Source organism: Neomonachus schauinslandi, chromosome 15 (assembly GCF_002201575.2).
Source record: "Neomonachus schauinslandi chromosome 15, ASM220157v2, whole genome shotgun sequence".
Taxonomy (NCBI): domain Eukaryota; kingdom Metazoa; phylum Chordata; class Mammalia; order Carnivora; family Phocidae; genus Neomonachus; species Neomonachus schauinslandi.
In genome coordinates, this window is record NC_058417.1 from 9,105,189 (window position 1) to 9,119,541 (window position 14,353).

The window sequence follows — 14,353 nt, forward strand, 5'->3', positions numbered from 1 at the left end:
TGTGCGTGAGAACTGCCTCCAAATATCTGAAGCGCTGTCCTCTGAATGAGAAATCAGACAAGCCCACATCTCGAGGTGAGACCCCCCCTTCAGAGGTCATGAGGACTAAGACTCAGACTCTGGAAAGACATTTCTTATCATTTTTACTATCCAAAAAGAGGATGAGCTGCTGTTGAGGTAACGAGGTCTCAGCTGCACGACCCAGCCAGACGGAGTGGGTACGGACACACTGAGGGTTTAAGACATTGGGTGTCCATGCTGAGGAGGACATCATGTAGCTTATTCCCTTACGCACAATACCCATGACAGAATGAGGAGGGCAGCATGGTGTGGTGGTGAAAATCTCCGCATCGGCCTGCCCACGTTCAAATCCCAGCTCTGCCACTTGCTCGCCATGTGAGCGCAGTGACTTTGAGCAAGTTCACTGACACTGACACACACACACACACGCACACACACCCGGGAACAGGGGTTCCCCATCCGCAAAATGAGGATGATAGGAGCCTCTACCCCCAGGGAGCTGCTGTGAAGGTGGACTCAATGGCCACACCGCATCCAGAACAGTGTCTGGGGGTAGGCAATCAAAACAGAGCTTGCAATTGATTCTGCCATCTTTTTTATTGCTCTGAAGATTCCTGATCACCGAGCCTGGGCACAGTGTGTTATTCACCTGAGCAGACAGGAGAGTATCACTAGAAGATGAGAAACGGGGTGTACGTGCCTAGGGAGCACTATAACATAGAGAACAGCACAGCAGGGAGCAAAAGGGAAAAGCCAGAGACTTCTCTCCTTGTGCAGGGACCCATGTGACTCCTGAAGCCGGCTCCCACTAGCAAACATTTCCATCCCCAGGTCCCCCTTAAGATGCAGGCTTCTGCCCTGTCTCTGTGGTCAGCAAGAGTCTGGGGTCTAGGGAGCAGCCTCGGCAGAGGTTGCCATTGGCTTCTCAGGCTCCTCTCCCAGATCCATGATCCGGATGGCATTTTCCTTCTTGGAAAGCCAGAAGGCAGGGTAGACCGGCTCTGAAAACTTGCACTCAAACTTGTGAATCAGAGTCATGACCTCGGGCTCTACCCCGTAGAAGGAGAGGATCCCCCCCAGAAAGTCCACGTAGATCCCCAGCCTCCGGAAAGGGCTGGCTTTGAGCAGGGTTTCCGTGTCGCTGTGCCAGGCTGTGAACTCCTTCCCGTTCCAGTGGAGGCTCCAGGAGAAGTTGTTTCCAGAAATGCAACTGTTGCGCTCCTCCCCTTTCCGGTCGATGCCTTTGCAGGTCAGGCCAACGTAGGTGCCTGCCCCGGAGATCTCCACCTCGAAATAATATCTGTGCAGGTAGAGGCTCTGTTGGGACAGTACCTGCCGCCAGTGCACAAACCTGCTGGGGAGGTCCGGGTAGGGATGCTCCCAGGGCGTGGTGTTGGTGACCCTGCGATTGTCCTCCTGCAGCCGGAGATACCTGTGAGCTGTGTCCGGGTCAAAGGAGATGTCACACGCATCTGAGGGGATACGAAGAATGGCGGGGAGGCAGGTCAGGAATGGACAGCTGCTCTGGACAGAACTCTTCGAACCCAGCCTGCCTCCCGGCTATGAGAAAACATCTCTCTCCTCTTCTCTGTTTACCCCAGGCCGCTGCCCCCCCCCCCCCAGAAAAGAGGTGGGCGAAAACCAGAGAACAGAGAACACAAGTCACTCACTCAACTTCTTTCCTTTCTGAAGGTCCAATTGCTTGGCATTGACCGTGTGATTTGCGGAATGGAATCAAGACATAAAACTGACTGATTGAGTCATTCATTCATTCGACAAATACGTATTGAAAGCTGGGCACTGTTCTTCTCGGTGTTGGCAAGGGCTTGTGGAAATAGGCACTCATATACCCACACTTGAGTCTTTCTATTTTTTTTTTTTTAATTTGACCAATATATAGATAGCATGGTAAACTCTCAACCATTCCCTCAAACATATTGTCTTCCCAATCCCGGGGAAGAAAAAAATAATGGCACCTCCATGCACCCAGTTGCTGGAGTCACACTCAAGTTATTTTGGAAATTTCTTTGCTCCCATCCTCACCACCCCCCCCCCCCCCCCACACACACACACACATACACACAGGTAGTCTCAAGCCCAGTAGATCCCACTTCTGTCCCAACCACTGCTTCACCCCACTCTAGTCCAGAATCATATAACAGGCTCCTTGCTGGCCATGCTGCTCTGTCTTGACCCTCTTCCATCCCTTGTCCACCACAGAGCCGTGGAGCATGTTTCAGGGTGTAGGCTAAGGTAAATCATGTCACCCCAGCTTCAAGACCTTAGATGGTGCCTCTTGGCCACAGAATAAAGCAGTGACCCCTCACCCCAGCCTGCACAGCCGGGCATGACTGGCCCTTGCCCGTGTCTCCAGCTTTGTCTCTTGCCCTCTGGCCCTTGATGGCCATGGTCCAGCCATCCTGGCCTCAGAAGCATGCGACACTGAGCCCACTTCAGGGCTTTAGCACAGACCAATCCCCTGTGACATGATCATCACCCTAACCTGAGCCTGGGGGATTCCTACTGATCCTTTCAAATTGTAGCTAAGGGTTCATGTCCTCAAAGAGGCCCTCTGTGACTTTCCACCACTTTCTCTCAGAGCCTTTGGGCTTCTTAAGCGTCATGGTACTCCACACAATGTGTATAATCTATTTATTTGTTTGTTTCGTGCCTGTCTTCCTTCTAATCTATAATCCACATTTCACATGGGACTCGATCCTGGGCTTCTAGCTCAGAGAGGATGTTCAGTGTATATCTCCCCAATGAATTAGCATATTCGAGCCTACTTAAAATCCATTAATATAAAAAATTATTTTAGATTAACCCAGAGTTTTCCAAACTCCTTTGTGTCTAGGTAAGGAACATTCTTTTTTTTTTTTTTTGTAAGGGAAATTCTTAGTAGTCAATGAGACCATTGTAGAAGGAAAAAAAGGACACAACAATCTAAGAAGTTAAAAGGAAAAATGAAGGAGTGCCTGAGTAGCTCAGTCGGTTGACGGTCCGACTCTTGATTTTGGCTCGGGTCATGGCCTCCGGGTAGTGAGATCGAGCCCTGTATCGGGCTCTGTACAGAATCTGCTTGAGATTCTCTCTCTCTCCCTCTCCATCTGCCCCTCCCCCAGATCTCTGCCTCAAAATAAATAAATAAAATCTTAAAAAAAAAAAAAAAGGAAAAATGAATGTGAACTGAGGACCATAAAAAGGCATATAGGTGCTCACTTTGGCAGCATCTATACTAAAATGGGAATGATACAGAAATTAGCACGGTCCATACACAGAGGTGACATGCAAATTTGTGAAGCATTCCATATTTCTAAGGCAGTCAAAGGTACAAAGTTCCAGCTAGAAGAGAAGTCCAGGGGATGCCATGTACAGCATGGTGACTATAGTGAACAATACTGTATTGCATATTTGAGAGTTGCTAAGAGAGTAGATCTCAAAAGTTCTCATCATAAGAAAAAAGAATTTTGTAACTATGTGAGGACATAGGATGCTAACCAAACTTATTGTGGCGATCATTTCACAATATATGCATATGTCAAATCATTATATTGTACAAAGTTATCTGTCAATAATATCTCAAAAAAATGTGTCTTAAAAGGCATATTTTTTAAAGATTTATTTATTTATTTTAGAGAGAGAGAGTAGGCACGAGGGGATGTAGGGGCAGAGGGAGAGGGAGAGAAAGAGAAGCAGACTCCCCACCAATCAGGGAGCCTGATGAGGGGCTCAATCTCATGATCCTGAGAGATCATGACCCAAGACAAAAATCAAGAGTCAGACGCCTGAACGACTGAGCCACCTAGGCACCCCAAAAAAGGCATATTGTTAAAACTGTCTGCAGCTCTATGTTTCTAAAAGTTCCCAACAGTATCAGTAGCAGACTTTTACTGACCAACTCCTTTGGCAATCCTTAGCATCCAGATATTGAACAATAATATTCTCATCTAAGGGGAACCAGGACTTCTTGGCAAGGAGGTGACTCTATGTCTTGGGACAAGAAAATCAGAGTGGGTCTGGAATATTCTGTTGGCACCAGAAAGCAACGATATTTTTCAGAATTTCAAAGGCAGAATGTCAATGTCTAAAGGAGAAAGAGTGGTGGGGGTGCCTGGGGAGCTCAGTCGGTTCCAAGCGGCCGACTTGTTTTTGGCTCAGGTCGTGATCTCAGGGTCCTGGAATTGGCCACACATCAGGCTCCATGCTCAGCAGGAAGTCTGCTTAGGACTCTTTCTCTCCCTCGCTTTCTGCCCCTTCCTCTGCTCTCTCTCTAAAATAAATACATAAATCTAAGTAAAAAAAAAAAAAAAAAAAAAGCTTTAAAGGAGAAAGAGAGGCTCCCACGGTTTAAGTCGGCAATTTGAGCCACACGACTTTGACAGGTCAAACAATCGGATTCTAAGATTTTTTTTTTTTTAATTTGACAGAGAGAGACACAGTGAGAGAGGGAACACAAGCAGGGGGAGTGGGAGAGGGAGAAGCAGGCCTCCTGCTGAGCAGGGAGCCCGATGCGGGGCTCGATCCCAGGACCCCAGGACCATGACCCGAGCCGAAGGCAGACGCTCAACGATTGAGCCACCAAGGCGCCCCAAACAATCTGATTCTATAAAAAGTTCAAAGTTCATAACAATACCCAAAGAGACAAAGTTAATATCAGGTATGAAAAAAGACCTCTGTAATGCCAAAGAAGATAGGTTATAATAGAATATATTTCATTTTTATCTTAATGTCAAGAATAAAGGGTGTTTGTTTTCTTGTATTAATCTGTTTATAAAAATACAAATGTGCTTCTGTCAAGAAGCAGGAAAGAATAAATAAAGGAAACTATGTGTAAGTGAAGAGGTCCTGAGAAAAAGTAGGAGCTGGGGCAAAAACAGGAAACAGTCCTCGGAACCCGAGGCTCCATGTAAAAACTGGAGAAAAAGGGGGTCCAGCAGTTAGCCAACCAGTGGTCACCCCCAGAAAACAAGCAGTAACAGGATTCAACGGCATGTTCCAAAAAGATTAATCCGCCAAATGTCATAAAAATGAGCCTCAACTGCATAGATGCAGTCCTGCATCCTAGAAGATGAAAGCATGCAGACTGGTTACATACTGATCAGAAACATGGTGTTTTAAAACATGCTAACAGACCAGGTCAGTACCACATAAGGACAGGACAACAGGTTACACAATTCTGGCCAAGCCAGACTTAAAAGGAAGTCATCTGGTAACTAGCCAGGAGCTCCCAAGTGCCAAGCTCATGAAAGACAGACTAAGGGCAGGGAAACATCTGTGATCTTGGATCAGACGTGGGGCCAGAAAAAGGACATTGGTTGGCACGCTTGGTGAAACACTGGATAATTCTATAGATGAGTTAATAGCAGTGAAGGGATGTTCATTTCCTGGTTTTGGACGATGTACCATAGTTAAATAAAGTGTTAGCGTTCGAACAAGTCAGATGAAAGGTATACAAGAATTCTGTCCCTGTTTTTTCAATGTCTTTGTAAGTTTGAAATTGTCTCAAACATGAAAGGTAAAAAAAAAAAAAAAATTAAATATCCCATTTAGGGAGAGACCTGAGGTTGCAAGAGCCTGAAACTTACGGGAAAGACGGTGATCTTGTTCCAGTGAGCATTACGCTGACATCAGTTAAGTGGGTAAAGGAAGCTGTTTGCAACTTACATTGGAGGAACTGTTGCCTGGTGCTGGGCTCAGGTTTTGAGGTCCAATACTTGTGCTCGACAACAGTAGACACTTGAGTGCTGATATCATACTCCTCTAGAAAATCAGAGAGTTACGAATGCATACCTGTCCAGGTGGTCAGGAGAACCTAAGAAGCAGGACTTTCTAGCCACTCTTCCCTGGTCTCCCTGGGGGAAGAAAGGGCTGGACTCGATAGTCACATCAGACAGAATCATGCTCAATGCATTTCTCCATGGGTGAAACAAAATACGCTGGAGAACGATCCCAAACTGACTTGGATCTCACTTCAAAGTACAGGCATTAGCAACCTTGGAAACTAGTCAGAGAAATTCGAGCCAACGGCGGGATGTAACTAACTCAACTTCTCTGGGTCTCAATCATAAAATCAAATCATCAAGGTAAGTGTCCATTAGCCACCGGCCTGGCCAAAGGATGGCTTTGAAGATGAGCCATTCCCCTGATTTCGCCCTCCCTCCCTTAGCTCTTTCACACTCTGAGAAACACACATTCCATAGCCCATGGCCCAGACAGTTTTCCTCACCTTCCTTGGAGAAATCCTGGAGCTTCTCCTTGTAGTTCTGCAGCAACTGGATTAAGTGCACCGTGGAGTCTGTGATGACCCTGCGGACGCCCAAGAGCTTGTCCTTGAGTCCGATGTAAACACTAGGGAAGGCACTGTCCTCAGTGTTCTTAAACTTGCAGTACTCCTACAGGAAAGGAAACATGGCAGAACTTGCCTTCATTTATGAATTTCTGAAACTGGACTACTCTCATTACCACACTGCCCGCATCTGTAAAATGGGTTAATGGTAATGTGCCCTTCACAAAGCAAGCATATGTAACATGACTGGCTCAAGACCCAGCAACACAGAAAGTATTTTTTTTTTACAGTGGGCTTTTTAAAGACACGGGTGCCTGGTGGCTCAGTTGTTGAAGAGACTGCCTTCGTTCGGCTCAGGTCATGATCCTGGAGTCCCGGGATCGAGTCCCGCATCGGGCTCCCTGCTCAGCGGGGAGTCTGCTTCTCCCTCTGACTCTCCCCCTCTCATGCTCTCTCTCTATCACTATCTCCCTCAATAAATAAATAAAAATCTTTAAAAAAAATAAAAATCAAGAGACACATACAAAAAATAAACATAAAAAAATAAAAATAGGGCGCCTGGGTGGCTCAGTTGTTAAGCATCTGCCCTTCGGCTCAGGTCATGATCCCAGGGTCCTGGGATCGAGCCCCACATCGGGCTCCCTGCTCCACGGGAAGCCTGCTTCTCCCTCTCCTACTCCCCCTGCTTGTGTTCCCTCTCTCGCTGTCTCTCTCTGTTGAAAAATAAATAAAATCTTTAAAAAATAAAAATCAAGAGACACACACACACAAATTAAAATTTAAAAATCAAAATCAAAATCAAGAGACCCAAGAACAAGAACACATTGTATGCCAACAGTCCAAATAGCAACAGTAACATTCCTGCTACTTTCATTCCTTCAGGACTTTTTTTTCTTTTTTAGAGTTTTTCAGAAAGATTTTATTTATGTCTTTGAGAGAGAGAGAGAGCATGAGAGGGGGAAGAGGAAGAGGGAGAGGTGGAAGCAGACTCCCTGCTGAGCAGGGACCCCCCCCCCCAACACAGGGCCCTATCCCAGGACCCTGGGATCACACTCTGAGTCGAAGGCAGGCACTTAACCGACCGACCCACCAGGGCACCCCTCTTTTTTAGAATTTAAACACAAGTCACATTATAGAAGGGAGGAGTGGAGGAAGAGGTACAGCACTAGGAAGACCCATGAACAGATCCTCAGACAGGAATGCTGCCTTTGCCAATTGTTACACTGTGCTTTAGAGTTTGAAAAGTGCTTTCGGGTAGATAAGCTTATGAAGTTGCTGAAGCTTCAAAACAAGGCAGTGATCAAGAAAGGTTGCTTTCAGATGCAACACAGCGTCAAAGCCCAAACTCAGCTGGAGCATTGCAGGGCAGACTGGATAGAGCCGGAAAACAGCAATGGAAAGAAAACTGTACCAAAATGGTTAGGCAGTTTAACGGAAGAGAAGAAAAAGGCCAACCCAGGGAGTTGATAGAAAGATAAACATTTTAACACTGCATATAGATTTAGCGCCATACCTGAGAAAAGTGATATTTTAAATCAGTGGGGGGAAAAATTGGGTATTCAATACGTGTTGTCATTTCAACTGGCTCACGATTTGGAGAAGAAGTTATCTTTCTATGTGAATAAGTTATCTTATAGGAAAATACGTTTTAGGGCGCCTGGGTGGCTCAGTCGGTTGAGCGACTGCCTTCGGCTCAGGTCATGATCCTGGAGTCCCGGGATCGAGTCCCGCATCGGGCTCCCTGCTCGGCGGGGGGTCTGCTTCTCCCTCTGACCTTCCCCCCTCTCATGCTCTCTCTCTATCTCATTCTCTCTCTCAAATAAATAAATAAAATCTTTGGGGCGCCTGGGTGGCTCAGTCGGTTGAGCGACTGCCTTCGGCTCAGGTCATGGTCCTGGAGTCCCGGGATCGAGTCCCGCGTCGGGCTCCCTGCTCGGCGGGGGGTCTGCTTCTCCCTCTGACCCTACCCCCTCTTGCGCTCTCTCTCTCACTCTCTCTCTCTCTCTCAAATAAATAAATAAAATCTTAAAAAAAAAAAAAGAAAAATACATTTTATACGTATTAAAGTTTTTAAGTTAAAGTCCTAAAAGGAGAAAAGAAAAAAGAAAAATTATATATGTCCTCTTTGGGGAAACTCATGATGCGGGAAGCCAAGTATTTGTTCACATTTTCTTTGTTTTGATATTGAAAAGCAAGGGAACTGACAGAAAGAGGGACATTCTTGTATTTTTGTCTGTCATTCTCTGCCTGCTTCTTTCTCTCATTGAAGGGTAACTATGGTTGTTTTGGGTGGTAGGAGTATGGATGATAGTTTTCCTTCATCCTTCCCTGTGTTTTTCAAGTCTTTTTTCATAATGAACATTTATGTTTGTTGTAACTAGAGGGGAACTTTTTCAAAGGTGCAAACAAAAAAAAATTATTTGTATTTAGGGATATGAGAGCTGAAGGAGCCTTGAAAGTTATTGACTCTGGGGGCGCCTGGGTGGCTCAGTCAGCTAAGTGTCTGCCTTTGGCTCAGGTCATGATCCTGGGGTCCTGGATCAAGCCCTGCGTGTTGGGCACCCTGTTCAGCGGGGAGCCTGCTTCTCCCTCTCCCTCGGAGCCCTCCCACCCCCGCTCATGCTATCTCTCTCTCTCTCTCAAATAAATAATCTTTAAAAGAAAGAAGGAAGGAAGGAAGGAAAGAAGGAAAGAAAGAAAGAAAGAAAGCTATTGACTTCGACCTGATTGTCTGATAAATGAGGAATTTGAGACCCAGAAAATTTAAGTGACTTGGTTAATAACTACCCAGCTATCTAGTGACAGATCTGGGATGACAGGATTTACACCCGATCCCTGCAAGATTACATATCCTTCAGATCTGGCCCTACTGGCAATGTGGCTTAGTGTATAAGGACTTGCCCTGTAATGAAAGGTCTCTGCCGCGGGGCCTTCTCCATCAACCAGCTACACACGGTCCTCTCTGAAAGGCAAGAGGTCTCCAGCCTCACCCCTGCCAGGCACACTGACCTCAGCTCCTCACTCCCCCACCTGAAACCCTCCACCTGCATCCATCTTTGCTTCCCCACCTCCATCCCTAAGTGCCCAGCAGCCCACGCCCCATCCTGGTGAAAGCACCTTATTCCCCAAGTCAGTTGTGCTCTCTGAAGCCTCTCTAGCTGTGCACAGGCTGTTCTCTCTCTTTGGACACGACTTACCTCCCATAACCTGGTTCCAACCTCCCACTCTGGGAAGTCTGGCCTTCCCCTCTGGGGTATTCCTGTACTCTGCTAAAACCTGCTTCTGTCTGTTCCCATGGCTCCCCGTGCACCCCATTTATCAAAGAGCAGTTCCATTCCCACATTCCCCACATTTGCCACAGGCCTAGCCCAGTGAGGGTGCTCCCCGACTCCTGGCCTGGATGCCTCTGCTTCTGCCCCTGCAATCCCCCCTCCCCACTACTCACCCCCACCCCCTCACCTCCAGGAACAGGACAGTGTTGCTGAGGGCAGCAATCCTCTCCAGCTCATGCTTGCTCTTCTCCATCTGTGCGCTCCTATGCTCCAGGTGCGTCTTGATGCTGTTGGCCTGGCTCAGAGCGGCTTGCTCCTTCTCCTCCAAGAAGAGCATCACATCGGCCTGGGCCTTCCTCATGGCAGCAAGCAGCTCCCCAAACTGCTCCTCGGCCACCACCTTCACCTCTGACACGGACAGCTGATGAGGGAGGGGGTGGTGAAGAAAAGGTTAGCGAGGCATGCAATGTTTTCTCCCTCTCCCTCTGCGGGAGCTCAGCACACAGGACTGTAAACCCGAGGAACCCGTAAGTTAGGAAGCAATTTTCTATCATAAAAGGAAAATTTGGGGGCGCCTGGGTGGCTCAGTTAAGCATCTGCCTTTGGCTCAGGTCATGATCTCAGGGTCCTGGGACGGAGCTCCGCATCGCATGGCATCGGGTTCCCTGCTCAGCGGGGAGTCTGTTTCTCCCTCCCTGAATGCCCCTCCTCCCACCCATGCCCTCCCTCCCCCACCCTTCTCTCTCAAATAGATAAATAAATATAAATAATACATAAATAAAATCTAAAAGGAAGATTTTATTCTCATATGAACCCTGGGATCCTGAAAAAACAAAAAAAAAGGGATTTACTCTCCAGGGCGAATTTACTTAGTTGCCATCACCAACTTCATCTCTCATACATTTCTGAGACCATTGGCAGCTCTGACAGTCTGGGGTTACGATTCAAGTGTCTGAAATCAATTCTCCCACCAGGGAAATGCATGTATTCAGTACACTCGATAGCTATCTTTCTTGCGGGACATTAATAATTTGGCTTCTTTGCACAAATTGGTAGCATGAATTCACTTTCTCGGCATTTTATTACATCAGGTTAAACTGCCCACCGAGTCCATCAGAACTGAAAGCTACCTAATCATACGGTGTCTCTGCCAGGCACAAAATGTTTTAGGGTGTGGGTAGGTGGCCATGACCCCTGAGCGTGGCAGGACCCACAAACCTGTGCAGGAGGAATGTGTTGTCCAAATAAAATAGAAAGCAAAGTCCAGGTGATAAACCCTAAGGGTTTACATGATGCCATTTTATGCATGTGCACGTGTACTTTGCACTTTCACAGGACGAACATCTTTTTTTTTTTTTTTTAAAGATTTTTATTTATTTGAGAGAGAGAATGAGAGAGAGAGAGAGCATGAGAGGGGGGAGGGTCAGAGGGAGAAGCAGGCTCCCTGCCGAGCAGGGAGCCCGATGCGGGACTCGATCCAGGGACTCCAGGATCATGACCTGAGCCGAAGGCAGTCGCTTAACCAACTGAGCCACCCAGGCGCCCAGGACGAACATCCTTTATACCTGCCGTCAGTCAATATCATGTTTATAACATCAATCCAAGTGTAAATGCTTTTCCTCTGTCCTTTGGTAGTTCTTAAGGACCGGTGCTGACAGTTCCCTCGGATATTTCCAGTTTAAACTTCATCTAACCATCTTGGACACACTTTCCCTTGCTCACACTCCCTTCACCTCATCCCACAGCCCAGAGTTTGTTCTCTGCCTGCCTCAGTCTCCCCCACTGTCGCCACCCACCTGAGAGGAATCCGAGCAACCCCTCTAGATGCTGTTTTCTGATCCTCCTTCCAAGAGCAAGGGCCAGCCCTGGGCATCCACAAGGAGCCCAAATACCAGACACCTCAGAGGCTGAGGCTGCTAGGGCACCTCTGTCCCCTGGCAGGAAAGATGGGGAGGGAAGGAGGAGAATAAGGGGGGCCTGGAAAGGAAAGGACTCAGAAAGGATGGCACTCTGGGCCCAGGGCATGTGAAAGCCTTAAGGTTTAGAGGGAGATAGGAAGAAATGATGACTCCAGGTAGCAGGACCTTTGCTTGGCTGCTCAGCCAGGGCCCCAGAATGCAAGCCCACAAGAATGGTGGTGGTCCATGGTGGATGGATGGATGGTTGGATGGAAAGATGGATGGATGGATGGATGGATGGATGGATGGATGGATAGAAGGAAAGAAGGAAGGAAGGAAGGATAACTACCTCCCCAAGTTACCACACAATTATGAGAAAAGCTGAATAGGGATCAGAGTGTCTGAAAAATAAAGGGCTAGAAAAGAGGTAGGATGCTCCATGTGGTTCTCCAGATTATCTTGAGCCTGAAAATCAACAATCTCTGAAGGTTTACAAGACTTTAAGGGGACAACTATTTTTCTTCTTTCCGTAAGATGATGTGGGTGCAAAAGACGTGTTGATCTTTCACACCTAGGTAGTTGTAAACACTGAGAAGGAGGAAATTAAGTTGAAATGGATACATGTATCAGATATGGATGGATGGATGGATGGATGGATGGATGGATGGATGGACGGACGGACGGACGGACGGATGGATGGATGGAAGGATGGATGGATGGATGGATGGATGGATGGATGGATGGAAGGATGGATGGATGGAAGAATGGATGGATGGATGGATGGATGGACGGACGGATGGATGGACGGACAGACGGACGGATGGATGGATGGATGGATGGATGGATGGATGGAAGGAAAGATGGATAGATGAATGGTTGGGAAGAATCATTCATGGTATGCAAAGATGCTCCTGCTGACTCACTACCATAGCTTAGGTGTTTTACATTCTTTTTTTGGTGATGGTTTGGCTTTCCACTAATGAGAAGTATTTGTGGAACTGTTTGGGTCTACTTAAGAGTTTATATGGAAAGTGGCCATAAACCAGAGAGACTAAAACGAAGTAGCATGGCATACCAGTGGCTTTATCAAGTTACCATCCACTAATCAAGCAGTTCTCCACTCTTTTCTCTGGCTGCCAGAACACAGGGCTGGTGACACTCACACGCAAAACACCCTCCTATGAGACGAGAAGCCCAAACTCTGCATGATTCCTAGATTTCTAGCTAGATGTCCCCTCTACTCCCCCACACACGCCTTTTCCCTGGCCAAAAAAGCATATGCAAAGTGGTGGCCCAGTCTTTGATCTGCTGGCAAAGGAGGAAGGAGTGGAGGAAACGAAGCAAGGGGCATCTTTACTGGGGGCAGGGAGATGGGTAGAGACTCTCTACATTGTCATTTTCATGCCAACTGCCCCATCACCTGTTGGCTTCCGTGAGGTTGGGTCAGCTGAACAGAACTGGAAATAAATGAGCTGGTAATGGGAACTAAGTAAGAAGGAGGTGGGAGATCTTGCCCAAATTCCTCAAGCCCAGACCCAGAAGAGCCCATGGAGAACAGCACCTGTCATGTAAGTGCCCAACATTACATTTGTCATCCCTGAAGCATCCATTTTCAAAGACATCCATCCGGAATAAACATATTGCCAGCTGTGTGACACAGCTCGGAGCAACACAATCAGTTAAGGAATCGGGCCACCCCCACCCAGGAAGCTCCCTCTTTCAGAATTCCCTGGGGAATCTAAATATATGACCCCTGGAGTGACCCTGCTTCTTCCCGAGCCCGAATTCCTGCTCTTATGCTTTAAATAAGCCAACTAAGAATGTGCCCGTAAAAACCTAGACACCCACCTTCAACCCCAATAAAGGCAGACCCCAGGTCTGTACTTTCTCCCTCCCTCTCTATCTGCGACCTTGCAATGTGGCTGCGGCCCTCGGGCAGAGTTCTGTGCCCTCCAGGACCTTTGAGTAATAAATCTCGTTCTTCAAAATGCCCTGAGAGTTTCCTGCTGACATGGGTCCTGCAATCACAAGTTTCTCATAGAAGCACAATACCATGAGGCTGAGAAGCAGGAGTCTAAAGAGGGACTTCAGGGTCCAAATCCCTTCTCTTCCACCAAGGCCCTCAAGAGGAAGGGTGATGGAAGGAGGCTTCAAGTGATGTTGGTGGGTTGACTCTTCCACTGTCAAATGTGACCTCTCGTTCCTAAACTGTTTCATGGAGAAATACTTGCTCCTTGCATGTAAATGGAATATGCAAAGGATATTATTTCCTCCCCAAATAATGACAAATAAAGACTAAAGAGGGGAGGGGCCACAAGGATATCAAGGTATCAAAGTTAATGGTTTAAAGAGATTGAGGATGGTGCACATGCCTGTAAATGTCCTGAGTTTCTTAGGTTGAGGGAGCAACAATCCCAGGTTCCTGTTTCATCAATCTGGGGGCCCCAGACAAGTCTTGTCATCTCTCTGTGTGTTCATGTCCCTTGTACATGTTGGCTATTGTGATAACTACCTCCCCAAGTTACCACACAATTATGAGAAAAGCTGAATAGGGATCAGAGTGTCTGAAAAATAAAGGGCTAGAAAAGAGGTAGGATGCTCCATGTGGTTCTCTAGATTATCTTGAGCCTGGAAATCAACAATCTCTGAAGGTTTACAAGACTTTAAGGGGACAACTATTTTTCTTCTTTCCATAAGATGATGTGGGTGCAAAAGACGTGTTGATCTTTCACACCTAGGTAGTTGTAAACACTGAGAAGGAGGTAATTAAGTTGAAATGGATACATGTACCAGATATGGATGGATGGATGGACGGATGGATGGATGGACGGATGGATGGACGGATGGATGGATGGACGGATGGATGGATGGACGGA

The 14,353-nt window shown here is 47.1% G+C and overlaps 1 protein-coding gene and 1 non-coding gene across 2 annotated transcripts in view; one reads left to right on the forward strand and one right to left on the reverse strand.

The window, feature by feature from the left end:
• Positions 1 to 570: 570 nt before the first annotated feature.
• Positions 571 to 14,353, reverse strand: part of TRIM16 (tripartite motif containing 16) — a 20,496-nt gene continuing 6,713 nt past the window's right edge. The window contains exons 3-6 of the mRNA XM_021694842.1: positions 9,767 to 10,000; positions 6,248 to 6,413; positions 5,686 to 5,781; positions 571 to 1,493 (exon numbers count right to left, since the gene is read on the reverse strand). Coding sequence (XP_021550517.1) covers positions 910 to 1,493; positions 5,686 to 5,781; positions 6,248 to 6,413; positions 9,767 to 10,000 — 1,080 coding nt within the window. The 3' untranslated portion in view covers positions 571 to 909. The remainder of the gene's footprint in view (positions 1,494 to 5,685; positions 5,782 to 6,247; positions 6,414 to 9,766; positions 10,001 to 14,353) is intronic.
• Positions 3,233 to 3,336, forward strand: LOC123326763. The gene has a single exon (XR_006541307.1). It is a non-coding gene; the product is annotated as a U6 spliceosomal RNA (small nuclear RNA).